The sequence below is a fragment of the Gymnoscopelus microlampas genome (genome assembly GCF_963454915.1).
Source record: "Gymnoscopelus microlampas genome assembly, chromosome: 6".
In the NCBI taxonomy this organism is placed as follows: domain Eukaryota; kingdom Metazoa; phylum Chordata; class Actinopteri; order Myctophiformes; family Myctophidae; genus Gymnoscopelus; species Gymnoscopelus microlampas.
Genome location: NC_139943.1, coordinates 24,872,892 through 24,895,622, shown reverse-complemented (window position 1 = coordinate 24,895,622; position 22,731 = coordinate 24,872,892). Strand labels below are relative to the sequence as shown.

The following is a 22,731-nucleotide window of genomic DNA, read 5'->3' as shown; positions in this document are numbered from 1 at the left end:
ATTATGTTCACTCCATTATGGTACACTCCACACACACACACACACACACACACACACAAATACAAAGAATGCCTTTTCCATTCGCAAGCACAAGACATTCAGACAGATTGCATCACTAGCTGACAGACTTGTGTTTGGATGAATGAATAGATCTCATATTTCCCTGTCCTAATAATGAGATATACTGTACAGACCTTATGGGTTTATACACTCTCACAAAGTTACAAATGGAAAATGGAATGGAGCACTGAGGATTTTACTGTGCAGAGCTGCTGTCTACATCACATTAAATTCCATGTACAACCCAGGCCAATGACAATGACACTTTTGGCAAATGTCATTCAGTTTCAAGTTCAAGTCTTTATTGCCATGTCAACAAAAGTTGATGAAGATTTTGTCCTGGTGCAGCTCAGGTTAAAAAGCAAATACAGACTACTACCACAAAACAAGGAGGAAGGTGAGGAAGAGGAGGAGAAAGACATTATGGGAGAACAGAACATGAAGCGCCATAGACAAGGAGCATATTAGAACGGTGTGGTGTGTGTGCTGGGGTGGGGTGGGTGGGTGGATGGCAGTGTTGATTTTGACATCAAATTTTGATTTAGTTTTAGTCAATAGTCTTTTGAATAAAATTCCATTTAGTTTTTGTCACATTTTAGTCATCTGAAATGTTTTAGTTTTTGTCTAGTTTCAGTCGACTAAATATCATAGGATTTTGGTTGACTAAATCTACAGTTGATGTTACAGTTGCTTTGATGGCGTCGTAATGGCTGACTTGGTTGCATGCTGAAAATAGCTCTACAAGCTCACATTTAGCTCACAAGCTCACATCTACGAGCTCACAAGCTCGTAGATCGGCTATTTTCAGAGCGAGACACCAGAGCGCAACCAAACATAAAATGACTCGTCTTAGTTCTACTGGATCTCGTCTCCACTAGTCACTCCCTAACATTTCAGTCTAGTTTTTATTTGTTGACAAAATTGTCAATATATTTAGTCTCAGTTTCATTCATCATAGCTAAGTCTTTATTTAGTTTTCGTCAGTGAAAAAAAAACATTTTTCGTCACAGTTTTAGTCGAGGAAATCAACAGTGGTGGGTGCAGGGTTAAGGGTTAAGGGGTGGTCCACCTGTGCGCTGTGGCAGCGCTCCTCCCAGTGCTGTTTCTCCAGCTGTGTTTGTTCCACTGTCAGCTTGAGGCTGGCCAGCTGGGTCATGAGAGACTGATAACATACATGGAGAGAGTAAGAGATAGAGAGCTAGAGGAAGATGAGAGAGAGAGAGAACACGAGGAGAAGAAAAGAGAGAGAGAGGCGAGAGAAAAAAGGTGGGTGAGATGGAGAGACAATGAGGAGAAGAGTGAGATGAGACAAAAGTAAGAGAGAGAGAGAGAGAGATGAGAGTTGGGAGGATCGAAAGTAAGATGAGAGAGGATGAGAGAAAGAGAGACGAGAGAGAAAGGATAGCCAGATGAAATGAGAGATGATGAGAGGGATGAGAGGAGAGAGAGGTTGGAGAAAGAGAGACACAAAAGAGAGATGAGAGTAGAGAGAGGTGAGAAAGAGACAAGCGAGAGATGATGAGGACAGACACAAGATAGAGAGAGAGAGAGAGAGATGAGGAGAGGAAGGACAGGAAAGAGAGAGAGGACATGGGGAAGGAGTGGTGTGTGTGTGTGTGTGTGTGTGTGTGTGTGTGTGTGTGTGTGTGTGTGTGTGTGTGTGTGTGTGTGTGTGTGTGTGTGTGTGTGTGTGTGTGTGTGTGTGAGTGTGAGTGTGAGCGTGTGCGTGTGCGTGTGTGTGTCATGAGTGATGGGGTGAGTAAAAGAAGTGGAGAGAGAATGTGAAAGCAAGCAAAAAAGAGCGGAAAAAAGAGAGGAAAGCAGTCCAAGAAGAAGAAAAAGAGAGAGCAGGAAGGAGGCACTGTAAGCAGAAATAAAGAAATGGCAAATCGACATTCAGTTTAGCTACTAGCAAACTGTGTTATCAAAGGAAAAAAGTAATATTCATAAGTGAACAGGTCTGAAGCAAGTGAAACAAGCTGAAATGTGTGCTGTCAGTCCAACGGCCTCAGACCAAACAGACATGTTCTTAAAGAGCAGCAATTTTCTGGGAAATTCATTGTATTAGTGTAAGTGTGAGGTATGTTAGTCGAAAAAGAAGTAAACAGTAAAGACGCGAGTTATTAACATGTGCATGTGTACTGTATGTGTATGTAGAAACCCCAGCGGAAACACAATGTGTGAGTAGTTTGCTTGTGTAGATCACTAGGTGGTCAGCATAATTACATTGAAGCAATACAATGCATACAGCTGTAGAACTAACAAACAAAGTTGAAGGAAGCTGAATATCTAAATAATAGTTTCTGACTTCATTATTTCATTCATATTCTGCAGTCTGCAGCTAAATAAAGTTGAAACTCTTGTTATTTTTCTTCCAACCAGTGGCATCAGAATTATGTCACTGGGTGGCAGTGGCTGCAGCTCGCTACAGCGATACAGTGACATGAAATATTGTGGATGTTACATAGACATTATTGATGAATTGAATACATAGGACCACAATGGAAACAAGCCCTCAGGACTTTATGTGTTATCATTTTGGCATCATTGTATAATCGTACCGATGTACTTTTCGCAAACTGTTAATAAAGTATTAAATCAAATACATGGAAATAAGTTGGAAAATCTGTGTGTGTTTTTTTATTTTATTATCATTATTACTATGCAAACCTGTTAATATAGTATGTAACACAGGAGTACCATTTAAAAAAAAATAAGTATTGTCCCATACTGTATACAGTACCTTGGTGGCTCTGAGCTTCCTCTCATACTGGTTCCTCTCTCCCTCCAGCTCTTCCACTTTACTCTTCAGCTGATTCACTTCCTGTAGTAAATCCTAGACACAATGGAAAACAATAACACACGTTTTCAGTTCAGACGAAACCACAAACCAGTTTGAAAGTCATAATCTGCCATGCACTTGAGTTCACTTCAGACTCCATTCATTCTGAAACTCTGAAAATGGAATTTTTTGGAAAGAATGCACAAATTTCCACTAGTGTTCAGGAATGGCAAGGAAATCACCCCTATGTTACTGAACGGCAGCAGTACACACACCATAAAGGGGTAGACATTCAATCACAGACCCACATTCAGTGCAGTTAAAGGGGGGGGGGGAGGTTTCCAAGCCCAAACAGGAGAGTTATTACAGGCATACATTTGGATGCAGTGGAATGATCCCCTGAAACAAACAGACACCACACCGTGCGGTTATCAACAACCAGGATGAGCCTGAGAATACAAAGCAAGGAATAAAAGCCATCCAAGTTGTATTGGGGAAAAGGGAGCATCCACCTGGAAAAGATATAAATGTTTAAAAGTAAAACAACAGTATATTGTCAGTGTCCAACTAAATGTGAAAAACATCTCTTAAAAGTGTGTTTTGTGGGAATTGAGAGAGTATAATTAATCTTTTCCAATGATGTAGGCATGCCCAGGTTTCTTTAACCACTTACATCCTATACCCTCCTCAGGGGTCTTGGTAGTTGGTACCCTCCTTTTTTCTCAAATTTCTTTGCCAAAAATAGCCGATCACAACGTTGATGTGCTGTGAGCTTGTTCAACTATTTTGCTCAACTATCCAGAATAGAGATGCTAGGGTTCATGTGGTTAAAGTGCAGTGATTCGGTATCACAAGGTCCTGAAGCATTTTCTCCTAATCTCCTCCTCTCACAACAAAACATGGCAACATTCACTCCTGTAGGACACCAACAATATATCATAGTCATTGACCTCAAACTGGCACAATATCCATCCACCTCATAAGTGGAGGGAGAAACAGGCCAACGTAAATCATTAGTAAAGGGGAGACCACATCCATGCTTCCACTTACATGATATAATCATCAATAAAATACATGTAATGTATAAAGAACAAATCCAAAGCTAGGTTGGAGGGAGTTTTCCAAATGCCTACAGCACCTGAGGATCAGGGTGAGCCAGTTGTCTGTTTATTTGCTTTTGGTGGGGTTCCCTGACCATAGCCACTTCTTCACACAATGTTATATAAGCTAAATAAGACTCACAGATATAAACGTATAGATAGATCATAAGCGTTTTACTTCCATGGGGGCCCTGATGGCACTTGCTATGGATACAATCTAACCAACGCATCTTCATATTCAACAAATGCATCATTGTAACAGTATGCCCCCATGGATTGATTACTTCCTCTTCCGTGTTTTGACATGGAGGCACAGTGTTGCTACATTGTATGAATGGGGACATCTGTTTATGTCTATGGCTAGACTATATCATGCAGTAAGGAGTTTTGTAATACAGTACTTTAGAAAACTCAATAAGAACTGTAGCCTTAAAATTATTCCACACCCCTAATGCTGTAACTTTTATAGTGGCGCTCTCTCTTAACATTAAATCTTTTTTTTTAATACATTTTTTCATTTTCTCCCAATTCAGTCATTATGCAAATTCCCAATTCCCCATGTAGTCCCTGTCACTGCTGACCCCTATTGTTTGGTATTGGGGAGGGTGTAGACAACCATGTGTCTCCTCCAACATACAGCACATGACGCCGCTTCTTTCCACCTGACAGTGAGAAATGTCTCCTGGAGGACGTAAAGCATGTAGAGGAACTTGCTATTCAGTTCTGCTTCCTGCGGAACAGGTAACCCCCCACCAACCTGTAGAGTTGCTAGAGCAGCGACAGAGAATGCCGGCTTCTCAACTGCGAACACGGCCAATTGGAATTGGACCGCCCGGCCAATCCGTACGTACCGTTGAGGATCCAAACCCATAGTCAGGCCCCACGGTGGTGGGCAGGAACTTTACCCCTGCACCACCCAGATGCCCTGGACAGATTTGTAATCTTTTCATAAGCTCTGCTGCACCTCAGTGTATTGAAGTATTTGGAAGGCAAGTCAGAGAGGCCTAATATAACATAAACAAGAGTCCACTCCTTCCCCTCGTACACTGTATGACAGCACACAGACATTCACTGCAAGAGAGGTTGTTAGTTTGATTTGTTGGAAAAGTCCAGATGTTGGCTGGTGTGCAAACGGTTAGAAGGAAAAAGGAGTAAAGGAAGGGAGGAAACAATGGGAAAGATGAGCTCATTCGTGATGTCCGCCTACATGTACACTCTGTCCTCCACTGTGCCCGCTGCATTCCTCCAGGTCACTGGCAGAGGGGCAAAGATTTGAGCCAACTATGCCCACTTTGGGACTCTGATCTTGGGCATGGCTGTCTCCTATGTCCTCCTGCTGGCCCTCTCTTTCTTCCAGGGCGCGCTTCTCTTGAATGCGAGTGCTGATCTCCTCCTGAAACCTGCACATCTGCTCCTGGAGCTCACTGATCAAATTTACCACACACTGGGAAAAATGGAGGACGGGAAAGATGGAGGAAACAAAGAGAGCGAAGAGCAGATGCAGTGGGTGGAGAAGAAAGGACATTTTTGATCAGTCGAGGACAGGTGAGGTAAAGAGGGGGTTAGAGAAGAGGACAGGAGAGGAGAGGAGAAGAGAGGAAAAGAGAAGAGCAGAGAGGAGGAGATAAAAGACATGAACTTATATGTTAATCTAGACATTACTTGTGTACGTGTGCTTCCAATTTTTTATTACTGACTGTTATTACTTAGGCCACCTTTCAAAGAAACGCATAAAACACAAACTAGCACACACATACACATAAACCTGTAATAAAAAATGGCAAAATTACAAACAGAAAAAAGTTGCGAAAACAGCCAAAAACAGAATAACAATAGTTCAACGATGGAGCAAGTTTTTTTTTCAAATATAGCGAGAGGAATATGTTGAAGGCATCCTGAGAATCCTGGACACAGAGCTGGATATAAAACATTATTAGCGCTACAATTGACACATACTGTACTTTTAACGCAGCCCTATTTTGGAAAACATTGGATAAAGCTGCACTATATCTTGATGACATGTACAGGCAGACAAACATGTACAGGCAGACAAACATGCAACGCGTTGTGAGTTTGTAGATCAGCTATCTTTGCCATGTGACACTATCGTTCGACGAAGTAAATAAGATAGAGCTCAAGGGGTAAAATGTACCACAACAAACTCACAAGACAGCACAGAACATACTGTAGCATCACATCTCTATTGCCACATTGTTGGAATAGCGTGAGAAACAGAGTATGCAAATGTATACGCGTGCATGCACATTGCACACACATCCTTTTAATCCATATCCGCTTACTCTAGCATACCCTCTCCTGCCTCCCCTATTTATACAATGCCTAACCCTGACCTTATGAAACCGCAGTAAAATCAAATTGGGGACAACAATTTAGTCCCCGAATAGATGTCCGCAAACAACTTGTTTGTTGTAAAAAAAAAAAATGTCCCAAAATGTGGCCTATGCCAGGTGAGCACATGCACGCACACACATGTCTAGAAACACACCTAGTGATGAATAAATGCTATGTACAAAATGATTTGATTAAAATACTGGAGAATATGGTGGAACTTAGGGAAGATGTAAAAATAATACACAAGCACATAACAACAAAAAGAGGAGAGACATACAAACAGAGACAGACATGCATCACCCACACCGACTGACAGACAGACAGACAGACAGACAGTGTGAGAGAGTGTGTGCGTGTGTGCGTGTGTGTGTGTGTGTGTGTGTGTGTGTGTGTGTGTGTGTGTGTGTGTGTGTTGGTTGTGGTCTCTGGAGGTGAAAGTGTTTGGCCCTGAGGAATGCTATGAATGGGTGTCTGCCATTCCTCTTGTCTGCCCACTGGAGCCTAGCAGCTGTTGCTAACCACAAACATACCCGCAGAACACACAGGCTATAGCTAGCCTATTAGTACGTACATACACACAGACGCACATACTGTATGCAGTTTATTGACAAAAAAATGTAGCCTGGTATTAGTTACCACCACAGCATGACCAAAACCATACTATGCTACACTACACCGGACATGTTGGATTCATGGCTAAAGAGCAGGACTGTGTGTGTGTGTGTGTGTGTGTGTGTGTGTGTGTGTGTGTGTGTGTGTGTGTGTGTGTGTGTGTGTGTGTGTGTGTGTGTGTGTGTGTGTGTGTGTGTGTGTGTGTGTGTGTGTGTGTGTGTGTGTGTGTGTGCGCGTGTGTGTGTGTATGTATAGAGCAAGAAAGAGTGAGGGAACCAGAAAAGAGAACAGACAAAAACAGAAAGGCAGAAGAAAAGTTGGTTAGAGAGACGAAAAGTACCACCCACCACATTTTAAAACAATTAACGGGTTTGATTGGCCTTGATATGAGCTGATGTGTACTGTATGCGTTCACGCGTGAACACGGCTGAAAGACATCCAGACATCTGTCTATAAGCTAAACCCCCCCACTCTCTCACTACAGCAACACTGTACAGCTATGTAAATGTTGGTTTAGGATAGTTGGCTCACATTATTGCTTACTCTACTGGACACTACTGGAGAGACTGTGGGTGACTTGAGATTTCATGGTGGTCATTTCAGTCCAATGACAGCCAATGACCACCTACCCTCATGTCTCCCTTCCCTCATTATGGTAATTAGACTTAAAGTGAATTTGATTTGATTTGATTGTATGTTACGGTGGAAACGTTCTGGTTTGAATCTGTGTGCAGTGATTATGGTACAATAGGTGTGAGATGGTGCTACCCTTAATTTGTATTTAAAAAAAGCTGTGAGTTATTAACCACTTTAAACTTGGCATCCGAACTTTGGGCATGTCATAATAGGTTAAAATGAAATAGCCGATGTACAGGCTCGCAACGTGTCGCAATATCACACGTGAGCTTGTAGATTGGCTATTCATTCTTCAGTATTTATCGCACAATGAAATATATGGCTTGGTTGATTGATTGAATACTTTATTAGCACGATTGATAACAGTACAAGTAGTACAGTCAAAGCTTATGCTAAAAGGATAACACAAAAAGCCCCACCAGGGGGCTTGTTTTCATTGTGGTCCATTGTACTTAAGTGGCTAACAATACGACACTGGCAAAGAATTCTACTTGAATCTGTTGGGCTGTATGAATCAGATTTCCTGCCCAAAAACATTATTGTAAGCCAATTGTACTAAACTGCTGCTTAATTAGAAGCATGTTGTTATTGATTCTATTTGAATTGTGAGCCCCTTGTGTGAGCAGATAAATAATCCATGAAGAGTCAAATCACAGTTTGGCTTTCTCACAGATGTCACTGACAGTTACATCCTGCAATATTTACTGTGTGAGTATCCTGTGTGTGTGCGTGTGTGTGTGTGTGTGTGTGTGTGTGTGTGTGTGTGTGTGTGTGTGTGTGTGTGTGTGTGTGTGTGTGTGTGTGTGTGTGTGTGTAGGGCAAACAACTTCATTTTTCATCTAATTCACTGTCCATCACTCACTTGTCCCGCGTTCTCTGTCTCTCTCCTCTCTGTCCACGCTCTCACATCTCCACCCCTCTAGTCACTGTCTCTCCGTGTCCCTGTCACTTTCTGTTGATGGTTATCCTGCAACTGAGTGTGTGTGCGCGCACATCAGAGTGTGGGCATCTATGTGTCGAAAATGCTTCATCTTGTTTATTCAATTATGAAGCACAATCCTGGAGCTACATCTCTTGTGATAGTTACACACACACACACACACACTCACACACACACACACACACACACACACACACACACACACACACACACACACACACACACACACACACACACACACACACACACACACACACACACACACACACACACACACACACACACACACACACACACACACACACACACACACACACACACACACACACACACGTGGCCTGACCACGGGGGCTGTTCCAGTGTCTTGCGGTGCCACTGGGGAACAGCTGGGTGTCACAATGAACAAAGCAATACAAAGACACTACTGAAGACAAGCAAAGACTGCTCAGCTATCCAGCAGTTGACTCAGTGTGTGTGTGTGTGCGTGCACACGTACGTGCGCGCTCGCGCATTCGCATGCATGTTTGTGTGTGTAGGATGTAGCCCTGTTTGGGTTTTAAGAACGCAGATGCCACTGTGTGTCTAACATCATGCAATGGCCTTTGACATGAATACAGAGAAACTGATGGGAGGAATATAAACCAACCCTGACGGAAATAAACAGACTCCTGAGTCCTGAGCATGACTGACACTTTCATTATTACCTGAATAAAGCAGTGAGACTGAAATGTCAGGGTGTTTTGTGTTTTAGCAATAATACACTAGAGGCCATGGTATATCATGATTATATCACTGCTATCAATGGTGTTGGCATGACAGTGACAGCATGAATAGAAGAGTGCCTTAAAACCCTTAGTTGTGTATAATACAATAATGAGTGTATTATTGCTTTTATAACACGGGTGCCCATGATTAGCAACAACATTCACTCAGAAGAACAGCATCATATAAACCCAGTGCCCACCAATAACACATGCTGGTGGCGAGGGTGGTCTTGTTGACAGCAATGTATTGGTCACTGACAGCTGTCTGTCTGACTGGGTGTCTGGGGAGACTTGATGTTTACATTTCATTATTCAGGCATGTTCACTCAATCCGTGCTCATGGATCACGGGTACTGGACCATGTTCAAAATGATTTAAGCTTGACACAACTCCTATGCCGCAGACTTCTGTTCACTTTTCACATTAAAGCTGCACTATTTATCTTTAATGTTCTACCCGAGAACCCCGCGCAAGTGCTGAAGTTTGACCACTGATAGAGCCTGCCTGCTCACTCAGGGGAGAAATTGAATATTGACCTTCAGACAGTACCACTTATCAACCAGTAGTGGTCATACCAGACCACAGGATCTAAATGCCTCAATAGAAGAAGAGTAAGACCAAATACAACCACCGCAGTGGTGTTGGTTATATTGTATTAACATACTCTAACATACAGATCGGTCAAAATAGAATTTCATTCACTACAAAAAAGTTATATGGTGGAGCTTTAAAATACACCTGACACGATGAGAGCAGTACATTTTTCTAACATCACCCTGATTCATCTTGATTACGTCTTGACAGGAAAAGTAGCAAATAATTACAAAATGAAATTTTAATCACTTCCTTATAATGATAGATTATACTACACAAATAAAAACAGCTCCATCAGCCTACAGTATATCCACGTGAAAGCTCAACTAGCAGTTAAATACATTACAGTATTGTCAAGATTATAACCTAACACAAATGAAACCATTGTGGCCCATAAGTCAGCATTATGAATGATGATGTTGTTATATTATTATCTCCACCAGGCCGAAGGCAAGAGAGAGATTATGTTTTCTTGTTTGTTTGTCCAGGTCTAATATCACAAACCACTGCACAAATCAGTGCATTATTTCTTCACATTTTATATTTTTTTAACCATCTCAACTCTGGCACATTTACATCGAAGTGAAATGTTGATTAATGTGCAACTGCATTGTCCCAGGTAAATAAATAGTTAATTCATGTTTTGCATTTCAAATTGTTGGTATTAAGCATGCAGTATCAAGCTTCTAAGTCTCCAGCAACAAAAAAACATTTTGAGTATTCACTATTCAGTAATCTGATTCCATAGAATTACTGGCTAACTGGCACCTCTACACTGGCCTGATGACATGTTGGACATGTTGACAAATGACTTGAGAACAGCCCTGGCTAACATCAAACACACATTCCCACAATCACATTCCTCTCTTGTGGAAACTGCTCCAGTGGCATGTACAGTACAACACAGGTGACATCACACAATCAAAACATCCGGGGACCTTTGTCCATGTATTTCAGATGACCTCAATTGATAAATCAATAAATCCCAGGCCTGCACATAAATGCTCTTAATCCACAAAGTCCCATAAGTTAAATACACCAAGAATCAAACATCTAAGTCTGCACAATTTTGTGTCTGGGAAACCCATCTATTTTGGTTGAAGTGCTGGCTAGCTGAGACCACAATTATTCACTGGGAAAAGTTGGTACTATTTCCTTTGGCTCAATGACAAACCCACCAGCAGATCACCCACAGTATGCATGTCTCTGTCCCAAACACAGCCCTGTGGACAACCTGATATACCTGCTTTTATAATGTCATTATAACTGACTGTTAACCACTTAAACCCTCTAGAGTAGACTTAGTAATCTGGACCTGAGTTGGCTCTGTACTTGGACTGTTTTTTACCATCTACTGTACACCAAATGACCTCACCAAAAAAGCTCCTAATACAAGTCTATATAGCACTGTCATGATATATAGGTGCTTTGGCAGAGTCCAAAACAGCTACTTTTCAGGAAATTGACAAAAATAACCTATGGATCCATTGTAGTTATTTAGTCAAGCTCTTGTTAATACTTTTCATTGGTTAAATATTTATAAAATCATCATTATAAGCGAAAACAAAAAACAATTCAAAGACCTACAAGCTCACAACGCACCACGATGCAACACGTTGTGAGCTAGTAGATTTTCACTACTTTTGTGCAACACTGTCATACAAACAAGGCATTAGTTTATGAAAGATCATAAAAAGATAGGGTTGTCCGATATTGGCTTTTTTACCGATAACCGATATACCGATATTGTCCAACTCTTAATTACCGATACCGATATCAACCGATACCGATATATGCGGGGATTATTGTGATTAGGGTAAGCTCAAATTTCATATCACACACACCATATACAGTAAGAACTCCTGTAACTTATTTATAAAGCAAAAAAAAAAAAAAAAAAAAAAAAAAAAATTTTTTTTTTTCAAAAACCGATACCGATATTTTCCCGATATCAATTTTTATGCTAATATCGGCCGATAATATCGGGAGGCCGATAAAATCGGACATCCCTATAAAAAGATGAAATACGGAGATACAAGTTGTCTGCCCGACAGCAGTGATATGGTTGATAGAATGTTACAAATGTGGAAAAGTTTAGGCCCTCAACCATGAAGGGTCCTCAATAAGAATTTTGGCAATTACTAAATAGTTGCCCACCTCTATATCAGTTACATTAATGACTTACTATACATTTAGTAATCTCCTGGTAACATAGTAAAAGTCTGAGCGCTAATTTAACTTTGAAAGTGAGCGTTAATTTAACTTTGAAAGTGTAAAACACTCGTAGCAGGAGTTGAGAAACATTACTTATAGACCAACACACACGCATGCCAACACACACTATTCTTTCGTTTCCTTACCTCTGCTTTGTTCTGCTCAGACGAGTCCTGGTTGTGCGTGTTGGTGTGCACGTCATCCATGCTGACCAGCTTCAGCTTGAGGTACGAAACCTCGTCCATCAAATCCAGCTTCTGAGTCTCCAGCGATGTCCTGCTCAACAGCTCCTGGAACACAAACACAGGCAAATACATTACATAAAATGACCGTACACACACAAACACACACACACACACACACACACACACACACACACACACAGACACACACGCAGAGTCCTCATAGACATTAAGACAGGGAGACACACATGAATAAACATGTATTGTACACACAAAAACACAGCTACTGTACTGTAATGTAGTCAGATATGACACTCAGCCAGTATGACACTCCACTGGGCACAATGTTCTTCCCACACTAGCGGGCTGGACTGGGCTTGGGGCCAGGACCCCACATGGCTAAATATACACTCATACAGGCTAGCTAAGGACTCTATTAATAATCCCTCTGTCTCCCTCTGGAATGGTAGAAAGAAACAAACAAGGGAAAGAGAGAGAGAGAACTAGAGAGAAAACAGAGAAGGGGAGCGCTACATGCTATTGGACTATGGAAAGGTGTGTACATTTCTATTCACTGACTCACGCTAAACATGCACGTCTCTTTCACAAGACTGTGTGCCGGGCCATTGCTTTCATTTCCTTGTCCAAACTACTAATCCAACTTCCGCTTTTCAAAGCCTGGCTTTAAGTTGTGTTGTGATGTGCTGTTTGAGCCTCTACAGCCATGGGAATGCAACTGGCTGGCAGAGAGAGAAATTATGATTTGTGTTCGCCTTACTAAGACATGAATTGTAAAGGAAAATGGACAAAGCAATTAGCCTGAAACCAATTTCCTCTCTGATTAACGCCACAGATTTTAAAAATTGAATATACAGTATACTGTATGTATGTATGTATGTATGTCAACAAGTCAGCCTCTGCTTATGCCTGTGTCCCTCTATAAAGCTCTAACACAGGGGTCTTCAACAGGGGGTCCGGGACCCCTAGGGGGTCCTCAGAGTTACTACAGGGGGTCCCCCAAATCTTTGTGTGATAAGATTTTTTTTTACATTAACCACTTGAATCCTAGTATCCCTTTTCTGAGGAGAACTTTAGCCAAAAATAGCAGATCTACAAGCGCTGCGAGGCGTTGTGAGCTTGTACGTAGATCGGCTATTTTTGGCAAAGAGTTATAGGTGTGCGTGTGTAGAGGGAAAAAAAAGAGCAGCAAAGGTTTATCTGAAACACAATTTTATACAATATAGAGGGGGTCCCTGCTTCATCTCTCTCTCAGCTAGGGGGTCCTTGGCCTGAAAACGTTGAAGACCGCTGCTCTAACATATTCAATGCTCCTCACATTCAATACAAACTAAAATCATGCATGAGCCTGTAGGATCTTCTCAAAATATCTTACTGTGGGATAATTAATTTTGATGAGCTACAGCCCCGGTCAGCTGCATTCTATTCCCAATTTTGCACATTCTTCCTTCCTCTGCAGACTGCTGATTCTGTTACATAACTTACCAGCTGAGTGGATTTTGCAAATTGAGCCTGAGGAATAACATGGGAAACCAACTGAAAAGCAGTACTGGTTCATTTTTTGAGCTCTGGATCACTAGCATATTTCATACAATCCTCTAGGACCACCCCACCCCATCTCCTCACAACAATATAGAGTGTGTGTGCGTGTGTGTGTGTGTGTGTGTGTGTGTGTGTGTGTGTGTGTGTGTGTGTGTGTGTGTGTGTGTGTGTGTGTGTGTGTGTGTGTGTGTGTGTGTGTGTGTGCGCGCGCGCGCGTGCGTGCATGTATATATATATATATATGTGAACTCATAACAGTCTGTTTCGCGCACCGAAATTAGCTAATTAGCCTTCTACAAGCTCACAGAGCGTTGTGAGCTTGTCGATCTGCTGTTTTTGGTGGATGACACCGCACGCAACAAAGAATATCAAGCACTTAACAGTAACCCCCCCCCCCACATTTTGATCATGTAGATCATTTATTTTTGCTAAATATTTGAGCTATTTCTAAAAAATTGTGAAATTATGATACATTTTGAAACTTTGCCCAAAATAGGGACGGCAAGGTAAATTGGGTTAACATACATTTTTTATGAAATTGTTAAATTATGATATTATCAAACAAATACAAACATCAGATGTTGGTAACAGTGTGTTACCAAAAGGAAATGCATCCATTTCACTCTGACCAGAAGCAGGGATAAAATACATCCCCACCAGCCACAAGAATTAATGACCAGAAGGGGTATATCAGAGGCATTGATCTCCCCCAACCCCCTGCAGCAAATCCAAGCCTGACCAAACCAACCAATTGTATTTCATTTAATTTCCTTTGCTAATTCCAGCCCTGATGTCATTATAGCATTCTCTCAAACACGTGTCAATGAGTTGCTACCAATCCCATGTCTGTGGCTCAGGACTAACTTCAACTGAAAACATTTGTTGTGTATTTATTTATGTTATCATGCACTGCACATAGACATAGCAGAAAACAAACATTCTCAGAATGAAGACAACATCGCTATTTTGAAGACAACTCACTCTTAAGTGTGGGAGGAATCCCTCCTCGACGAAAACAACATGCAAAGTGTGTGTCTGTTTGTGTGCTGACTAAGGACACACATAATTAATTAATTGTGTTTCCCATAGCAAGTAGTAGTCTCGTGGGACTGACACAAACTGTTATATGTCTGGATACTGCTGTCGCTGCCCACTTAACCCTCCCCTCTCTGTCTCACAGTCAGAGACAGAATGATAGGAACAGACAGAGATATGGTATGACAGGGTATGGCATGTGTTCTTATCTTACAGACTACAGTATTCATCAAGAGCATTTCACTGGCACAGACTTTAGGAGGTGATAACTATTCAAAGGAGGCCAATATCTATTCAGACACACACACACACGCACACACACACACGTTATCTCCATACACCACCTCACTCTCCATTGTTAGAGACTTATCACCAAACATTGGCCCATCCTATATCACATTAGCTGTTTGACCAGCTCTTATTAACTGTGGAATGAGGCCATGTCGCGCGCGCGCGCACACACACACACACACACACACACACACACACACACACACACACACACACACACACACACACACACACACACACACACACACACACACACACACACACACACACACACACACACACACACACACACACACACACACACACACACACAGCTGCAGATCAGTGGAGCTAAATTCAATATAACCCACTGACTTACTATCACGAGTCATGGAGAATTGTAATGGAGACACAACAGACAAAGGCTGTAACTAATTGCATAACCAAAGTCATTTAGAAAATGACTTTACAAAAATGGCAACTGTGGTTACACGTCTTTTGCTAACCAAGAAACACAATTCTGACATTATTCTAATACCCAATGAGACACCTTCTTAAAAGATTGTGGGTCCATTTGGTTCTATTTGTACACTCAGAGTTAACACTCAGGATTTAATTTAAGTGCAGTACCAACACACACTAATGGATAATTAAATCTGACTGGTTTTAACTGATAGATATCAACGCTTCACTGAGTAATGTATGTTGGGCGTTTGACCTTTTAAACCTCAGTGTGACAACAACACGTACAAAGACGCTGTAGAAAAGGTTAAACAGAGGGCCGATTGTTCAAATGGAAGTTCTGTTGTTCAGAATCGCCTGGCTATACTGTCATCTTCAGATTTGTCTCTTCTGCTTCATCTTTGACATCGGGCACAACAATTGAAGCTATTTGGCTCTGGTAACAATGCCCTGCAGCTTAGCCCTTAGACCAGTGGTTCTCAAACTTTTTCAAGTCAAGGACCCCCAAATTAATGTATTTGGCTGCGGACCCCCCATCTGAAAACCTTTTGTGCCAGCGACGACCAATTTTCAGCTTGCAGATCTGCTATTTTTGAATAGCCAACATAGAAATGGATAAAGTTGTTAAAATGATTGTGACGCTGTAGTGTAATACCTCCTTTTGCTGGGGACCCCCTGGAATCCCCCAAGGACCCCTGGGGGTCCCCGGACCCCACTTTGAGAACCAATGCCTTAGACCAGTGATTATGGGGGCCAGGGTCCACTGGTGGGCAGCGAGCGTATTGCAAGTGGGGACCCCAAATAATATATATATATATTTTTAATGATAATATAGCATTAATATTTAAAATAATAATGTAATAAAAATTACCTGAAAAATGTGCTTTCATTGTGATACAGATAAATAAGAATGTAAAATAAACATGCTCTGAAAATGCATGCGCCCCACCCCATCTGAACACTTAACACTATAAGTTAAGTGGTTAAGTGGTCAGATGAATGGGCTGCGTGCATTTTCAAGATTCAAGATTTTCAAGTGGGCCTTGACCCAGAAGAGGTTGAGCACCGCTGCAGGACGCTTGGGTGCTTTAGACTCTAAACTCTTACATTTAGAGGATTATGAAGGACAAACAGCACCCTGCAGTAACAGACTGTTTGTCACAATGCAGACTGGCATGCACTTTGAGGTGTCTCACAGCCTGGGGCTCGAGGCTTAGAAAGAGCTTTGTCAAAGCTCTGGATAAAACAAAACAAAACAACATTTACGTAAACAGTAAATCCCGGAGAGTTAATTACATTCTGAGAATGTAGAGGTACATTTTTACACTATGTTAAATTAACACCAGATTTTACTGTGTAGTAATAATATGGTGTGGGTGTGTGTGTGTGTGTGTGTGTGTGTGTCTCTCTTACCTGCTGCAGCATCTCCTCTGTAGAGAGCAGCTTCTGGTGGTTTTCTTCCAGAGAGGTTTCTAGATCTCTGATCTTTTCTCCCTGTGCCTCCACCTGGTCCGTCAAAACGCTCACCTACAATGTGACACATAAGAAACACCGTTAGTATTAACAGAAACATGTAGACACGCTCACATTCCACTGTGCTAAACAAACAGACACCAACAGTCAATGGAACAATATTATGAATGACACACACTACACTCCTGGAAGGAAATTATTCTAACACATGCCGTATATACTGTAAACTGTCAAACACATACAGTATGCACGCACGCACGCACGCACGCACGCACGCACGCACGCACGCACTGGTTTTGCAAATGGTTGCAAACAGATACAGTACATGACTAAACTTAACTTGGACTGGACATTACAGTACATACACACAAGCACATTGCCTTTGATTTAATTGCATGGTACAGTAGCCTACATGCAGGCATCCATCTTTACCTTACTGTCTATTCTATCAATTGCTGTCCTGACTTTCCCTGCTTCAAACACAAAGGCACACAGTATTCACTCGTACATACTATTACCGCAATACCAAAACAGGACACAATTAGTCAGCAGTCTCTCACTCAGGAACGCAGAGCATTCTACCACATTTACCGTAATCTCCCTGTCGACTCACTCAACTCCTGCCAAACAGTCCAAGCACACAACACACAAACCTCTAGCTCATTTGCTGTCACCTCAGCTTCTTTACCGAGAACAGATTTTGCCCCTGAAACCAGATCTTGTCTGACTCGACTTCAAAGCCACAGAGCAAGACCCCCTGTCTTGTCCATTCAAACACTGATGTTTGCTTTGGCTTAAGGTTTGTTAAAATGCACATTATAAAGAAAGTAAATAATTAAAGCCGATAAACCAGTGTCCATTGTTCCTAAGAGTGACGCTAGAACGTCAGAGCCACGACTGACAAATTAAACTAGTCAACAAGTCTATATCATGTAAGAATATTTAAGTCTGTAGTACACAATTATCTGCCTGTCAATTAATACGAAGTTTAAATATAGATTATTTACAGTACCAAACAACTTCAATGAACAACTCACAGCTATTGTAATCCCAGTGACCTATTTAAAATGAACTGTCTTTGTAGTTTATACACTGTAAAAAACCTCAGTGTTAATTTATCCATTTATAACATTGAATGTAACCATTTGTACAATCCAAGAGTTACATTAAAGGATTTTATAGTGTATATTCTTTCTGATGTTTAAAAGAATGACCCAGTATTCTGAAGCTTAGTCCCTTACCTCTGCCATGTTTCTCTCCTATGCCACAAACACACACACACACACACACACACACACACACACACACACACACACACACACACACATACAAAGGAGGTGAAAGTTCCCTGAGCTATAGAGAAGTCTGTTACTCGGCATATACAGTATGTGCTCAAGTGCACATACGCATGTGTACAAACACACACATGCACAAGAGTGAGAGACAGCCACACAGAATGACTCTGCCCTTAAGAAGAAGCAGGCAAAGGGAAAGCAAAGCACAGCACCAAGGGTGAACCTGTCGACAGCCAATTAAATCCTCTGTCAAAGAACGCAAGTCCCAGTCACCTTGGCTATCAACCAATCACAGGAATTGGATCTGAGCCTGAGGAATGTGCAACAGGCAGGTGTGTGTGTGTGTGTGTGTGTGTGTGTGTGTGTGTGTGTGTGTGTGTGTGTGTGTGTGTGTGTGTGTGTGTGTGTGTGCGGGGGGGGGGGGGGGGGTAGCCAACGTTACAAGAGAGATACAGTAGATGACTATTCTTCCACAGAAGTCTGATATGGGTTTTGTAACACTTTAACATACCAGGCGGTTGGAGTTTATGGTTCTAACTTTGTGTTGGAAAAACTCAGAAAAAAAGGAAAGAATAATAAAAATCCACCCAGTCAAGGTTTCCCACATCACAAAACAAACACACACATGCACAAGGCTAGCTAGTGTTGATAAGGGTTTGCCTCACATGACAAGCTAAGACAGAGCCTGAGGGGCAGCTTGAAAACTACAATTACAGTAAAAGATACTGTACACACACATGCACGAAAAATCACAGCTACATGACCCTAACCATTAAAATGATGTAGGAGCAGAGGGAAAATACCTCGCAGAAAACTGACATTGCTTAGCATGCAGACATATAATCTCCAAGTCTAGCATGGTGGTGCTGACAGTAAACACACATTACAGAGAGAGTGACAATGTCTGGACACGTTCGCTGTCAGAGAACACAAATTAACCCAAGTGCTGGCTAGACTGTATGCATGCACCATAAAATACGTTACTACTGTATATTATAGGTGGCATCAGTCCTCTAAGACACTAACTTGTTAGTACATTTCCTTAGTAAATAAAGTTAATCTGATTCTGACACCAGTTTACACAGAAACACACATGCACAAACAACAGGTTTCACCTAAATTGACCTTATAAGCCTGACTATATATGGCAGTCCTAGCACCAGCATGCAGATATGCAGATGAACAGATACACACACATCAGACATACACATCTGGAGTACAGACCTGTAGCACCAGAGATTCCTTGTCCGTCTCTAGACGGAGCAGTCGTTCCTGGTACGATTCATTGTTGACCGGAGAACACAAGCTCACCTGAACAAAACACACAGAAAGACAGATCAAGACCATGACAAGAGTATAGTTATATAATATGAGTTTCTACCATTAACCATATTCAAACATTGGCAATTTTGTATTTTGTAGAGTATTTAAATAATTCTCTTATGAAGTAGTAGCAAAGTAGATGCCGTATGAATATGGTCTATGATTACTAGCAAAGTGAATAAGTCATGACCAATATTGTACAAGACCGCTGTGCTTGTTTGGTCGCAAAATGACTGCATTTCTGAGTGAGATTACATGATATTTTGTCATGAACATCTCACTCCTCATCAGTAAATCAACATGTCATTTTGTGCCATTCATTGAAAAAGAAAAACATTGGAACGACAGGGTGCCGTCTTTACCCCTCGTCTTCCTGTTTACTTTAGTGTAAGCAGGTTTATAGGACGATAAGAATGACGATAAGAACTAGCGATGTCTTTACGATAATGTAGGTTTAAAGTAATATTGGCAATGAAAACCTTCTAACACAAAAAGCTTTGGCATCAACAATCATTGGTAATTAGCAAATGTTAGAAAAAAAAGGTTACAAACTTGTGTTTTCTCCCTCTCTTTGTTTCTCTCTTTCTGACTGAATCAATTAAAGCTCATATTTCTGTCATGATGGTATCCTCCAAATATCTTTGGCAGAGTTCACTGAGTGCAGGGAGGATGCATGCATACCGACTTGGGTTCTCTGACAAAGACCATATGGAGGCATTAAACACATTAACATACTGTATACTAAACAGGAGCAGAAGTGGAGAGGGAAAGAATCAGCAGAGAGAGAACAAGTGTGAGATCACAGTATGAAAGAAAGAGTGGACAAGAGAACAAAGGAAAGAAACAGAGGGTGGAGAAGATGAGAGTGTATAAAGGAAGCTGAAGCTCTCTTATAGCCATATTTGGATTGATTGTCACTACTAAGCTTGTTTGAGGTTAGATGTTCATACTGTAATTCTTGTTTGAGGTCAGATGCCTGCCTCAAATATCACAGGGAAACAACATATCCATTCATTCTGAAATTGGACACAGCAATAGTCAGCCAGAAAGGATTGTATGAGCATTCAGTCAGTAATTAATGAAGACTGTCATGCTACATGGTATAGCTTCATACAGCATGACATGCCATATAAATGCCATTGTATAGTATAGTCGCAATGTGTAACCAATAACCCATATCCCACTGAGTCATAATTTCCACTGTAATGAGTGTAGGGAAGGGGCTTGTGTTTGTGTAACCACAGCCCTCGCAGTACGGTAAGAGAGCAACTATTTCTCTGCCTGAGCTAACTTATGAACAGAGGCACAAAGCCTGACTCCTCTCATTAAAGTATAAAAAACTAGAAAAAGGGCAGTGTTGACCACACATAATCACAAACTGTGGACCAGTGTTGCATGTCCATACCTTGTAGTTCTGCCCTGGCTTTCCTGTATTTCTACTGCCCCGAGTAAGAAACTAATACAAATTACATGATCATAGTCTTCAAAAATGATTAAGCACTGACTTCTGCCAGGTATAGAAGATTTTAGAAGGATACTTTGTATATTATCTGATAAATAAGTGTCCACAGCATTGTTGACCTATTTTGACCCGATCAGAAGATGAAGTTGCTCAGCCCACAGAATTCCACATGACTAGTCCAATAAATACGTATTTAACTTGACTAAATACAGATAACTTGAATTGGCAATACAGTCAAAACCTCAGCACTTCTGAGACTTCTCTTGAATGTGGATCTGTTCTGATACTTGTTTTGGTTTCTGACTAAAGTAATACATATTTGTGGCCCTGAAGACATGTTTGGTGCCTTCCAGTCACAGTTAGGTCTCTGAAAACAAAAGAAAACATATTTATTCATTAACAATAGTCATTCAAATTAATCAAATAATGTACGAATGATTCATTACCAACTTCAAATGCTCTACACTGTTGGACCTACTTCAAATGACAGTGACAAATTATTTAAACAACAAATAATCAGAATTTCCTGTTTGATTGTTATCCTAATGTGCACCATTCTCTCTGTTAGCATCCCACACACAAATGTTATATCTTTGTTGATCTCACTCTTTCAATACATCAGTGGTATATTATATGATTTTAATTGAAAGCCAATTCTTGTTGGTTCTTGTGGATAATTTTCGGAGAAGTTATCATTGTATGAAGGTACAGTTTCATGAGCTTTTCCAGCGAAAAGTATTTTACATGGGATTGGGTGGGAGGTGAATTCATCATGACAAATATGACTCAAGAGTCTGAAAATGCATGACAGCACAGCAAAAAAGTAACAACGCCCTGCTCCTTTAAAGACCTTGAAGAACAAAAATCCCTATTGTACTACTTGTATACCAGTCCTTCTACTAAGCACTGTGTTATGGAGTTGAGGAAGTCACATAAAATCACTCCCTGTGTGTTTTTTAATTGTTGCACCCGCAGTGTGGTTAGCTACCATGCTGGAAGGCAGAAAATGGATGCACCCTGCCTTTATAGTATACAACTTCCTAGTACATGATTATGTTGCTGTGTTGTAGCGTGATATATCAAATATGCAAAAGGAACATACTTTTTTTTTTTTTTAAAGAGGAAGAGTGAACGGTATAAAAGCAAACCACATGAAACCTTTTCTTTCTCTATACTGAAATGTTATGAGTGGTTAGTTCTAAAAACACCACTTAAACCCTATATAAGTTGACTGGGGTCCGCCAGGGGTCTATACTTGGTCCCCTCCCCCCTCCCCTCATCAGCAAAAATAGTCAATCTACAAGCTTACAACACGTTGCATTGCAACACGTTGCGAGTTTGCAGCTCTGTTATTTTCTGCAAATGTTCACCCCAGAATGAGAATGCTAGGGTTGTGGTTAAAACCTGAATAGGGGAAGGAACTCCTATTCCCACCATTTAGAAACTGTGTGCTTGATACTTTTAGATAATGCTGTTATAGATAATGCTGTTATGTCACTGGTTCTGTGTTGTATTGCCTCCTAACAGGTAAACAAGGTAAGGGATCTTGTAATTGAATCTTGGTTGCCAGTGGCATCTAAAGTATATGTTTTATGTATGTATGTTTTATAGAGCC

At 41.1% G+C, this 22,731-nt stretch overlaps 1 protein-coding gene across 9 annotated transcripts in view; it reads right to left on the bottom strand.

Moving 5' to 3' along the window:
* ppfibp2b (PPFIA binding protein 2b) overlaps nucleotides 1–22,731 on the bottom strand; it is a 78,006-nt gene that overhangs the window by 20,175 nt on the left and 35,100 nt on the right. For 7 of the 9 annotated variants that reach the window (XM_084059726.1, XM_084059727.1, XM_084059728.1 and 4 more), the window contains 5 exons: nucleotides 19,556–19,642; nucleotides 16,977–17,090; nucleotides 12,201–12,344; nucleotides 5,150–5,386; nucleotides 2,804–2,896 (listed from right to left, as the gene is read on the bottom strand). In XM_084059726.1, coding sequence (XP_083915852.1) covers nucleotides 2,804–2,896; nucleotides 5,150–5,386; nucleotides 12,201–12,344; nucleotides 16,977–17,090; nucleotides 19,556–19,642 — 675 coding nt within the window. Of the gene's footprint in view, nucleotides 1–2,803; nucleotides 2,897–5,149; nucleotides 5,387–12,200; nucleotides 12,345–16,976; nucleotides 17,091–18,277; nucleotides 18,462–19,555; nucleotides 19,643–22,731 lie in introns of those variants that run through there. The other 2 variants (XM_084059732.1, XM_084059731.1) reach the window with 2 other exon arrangements.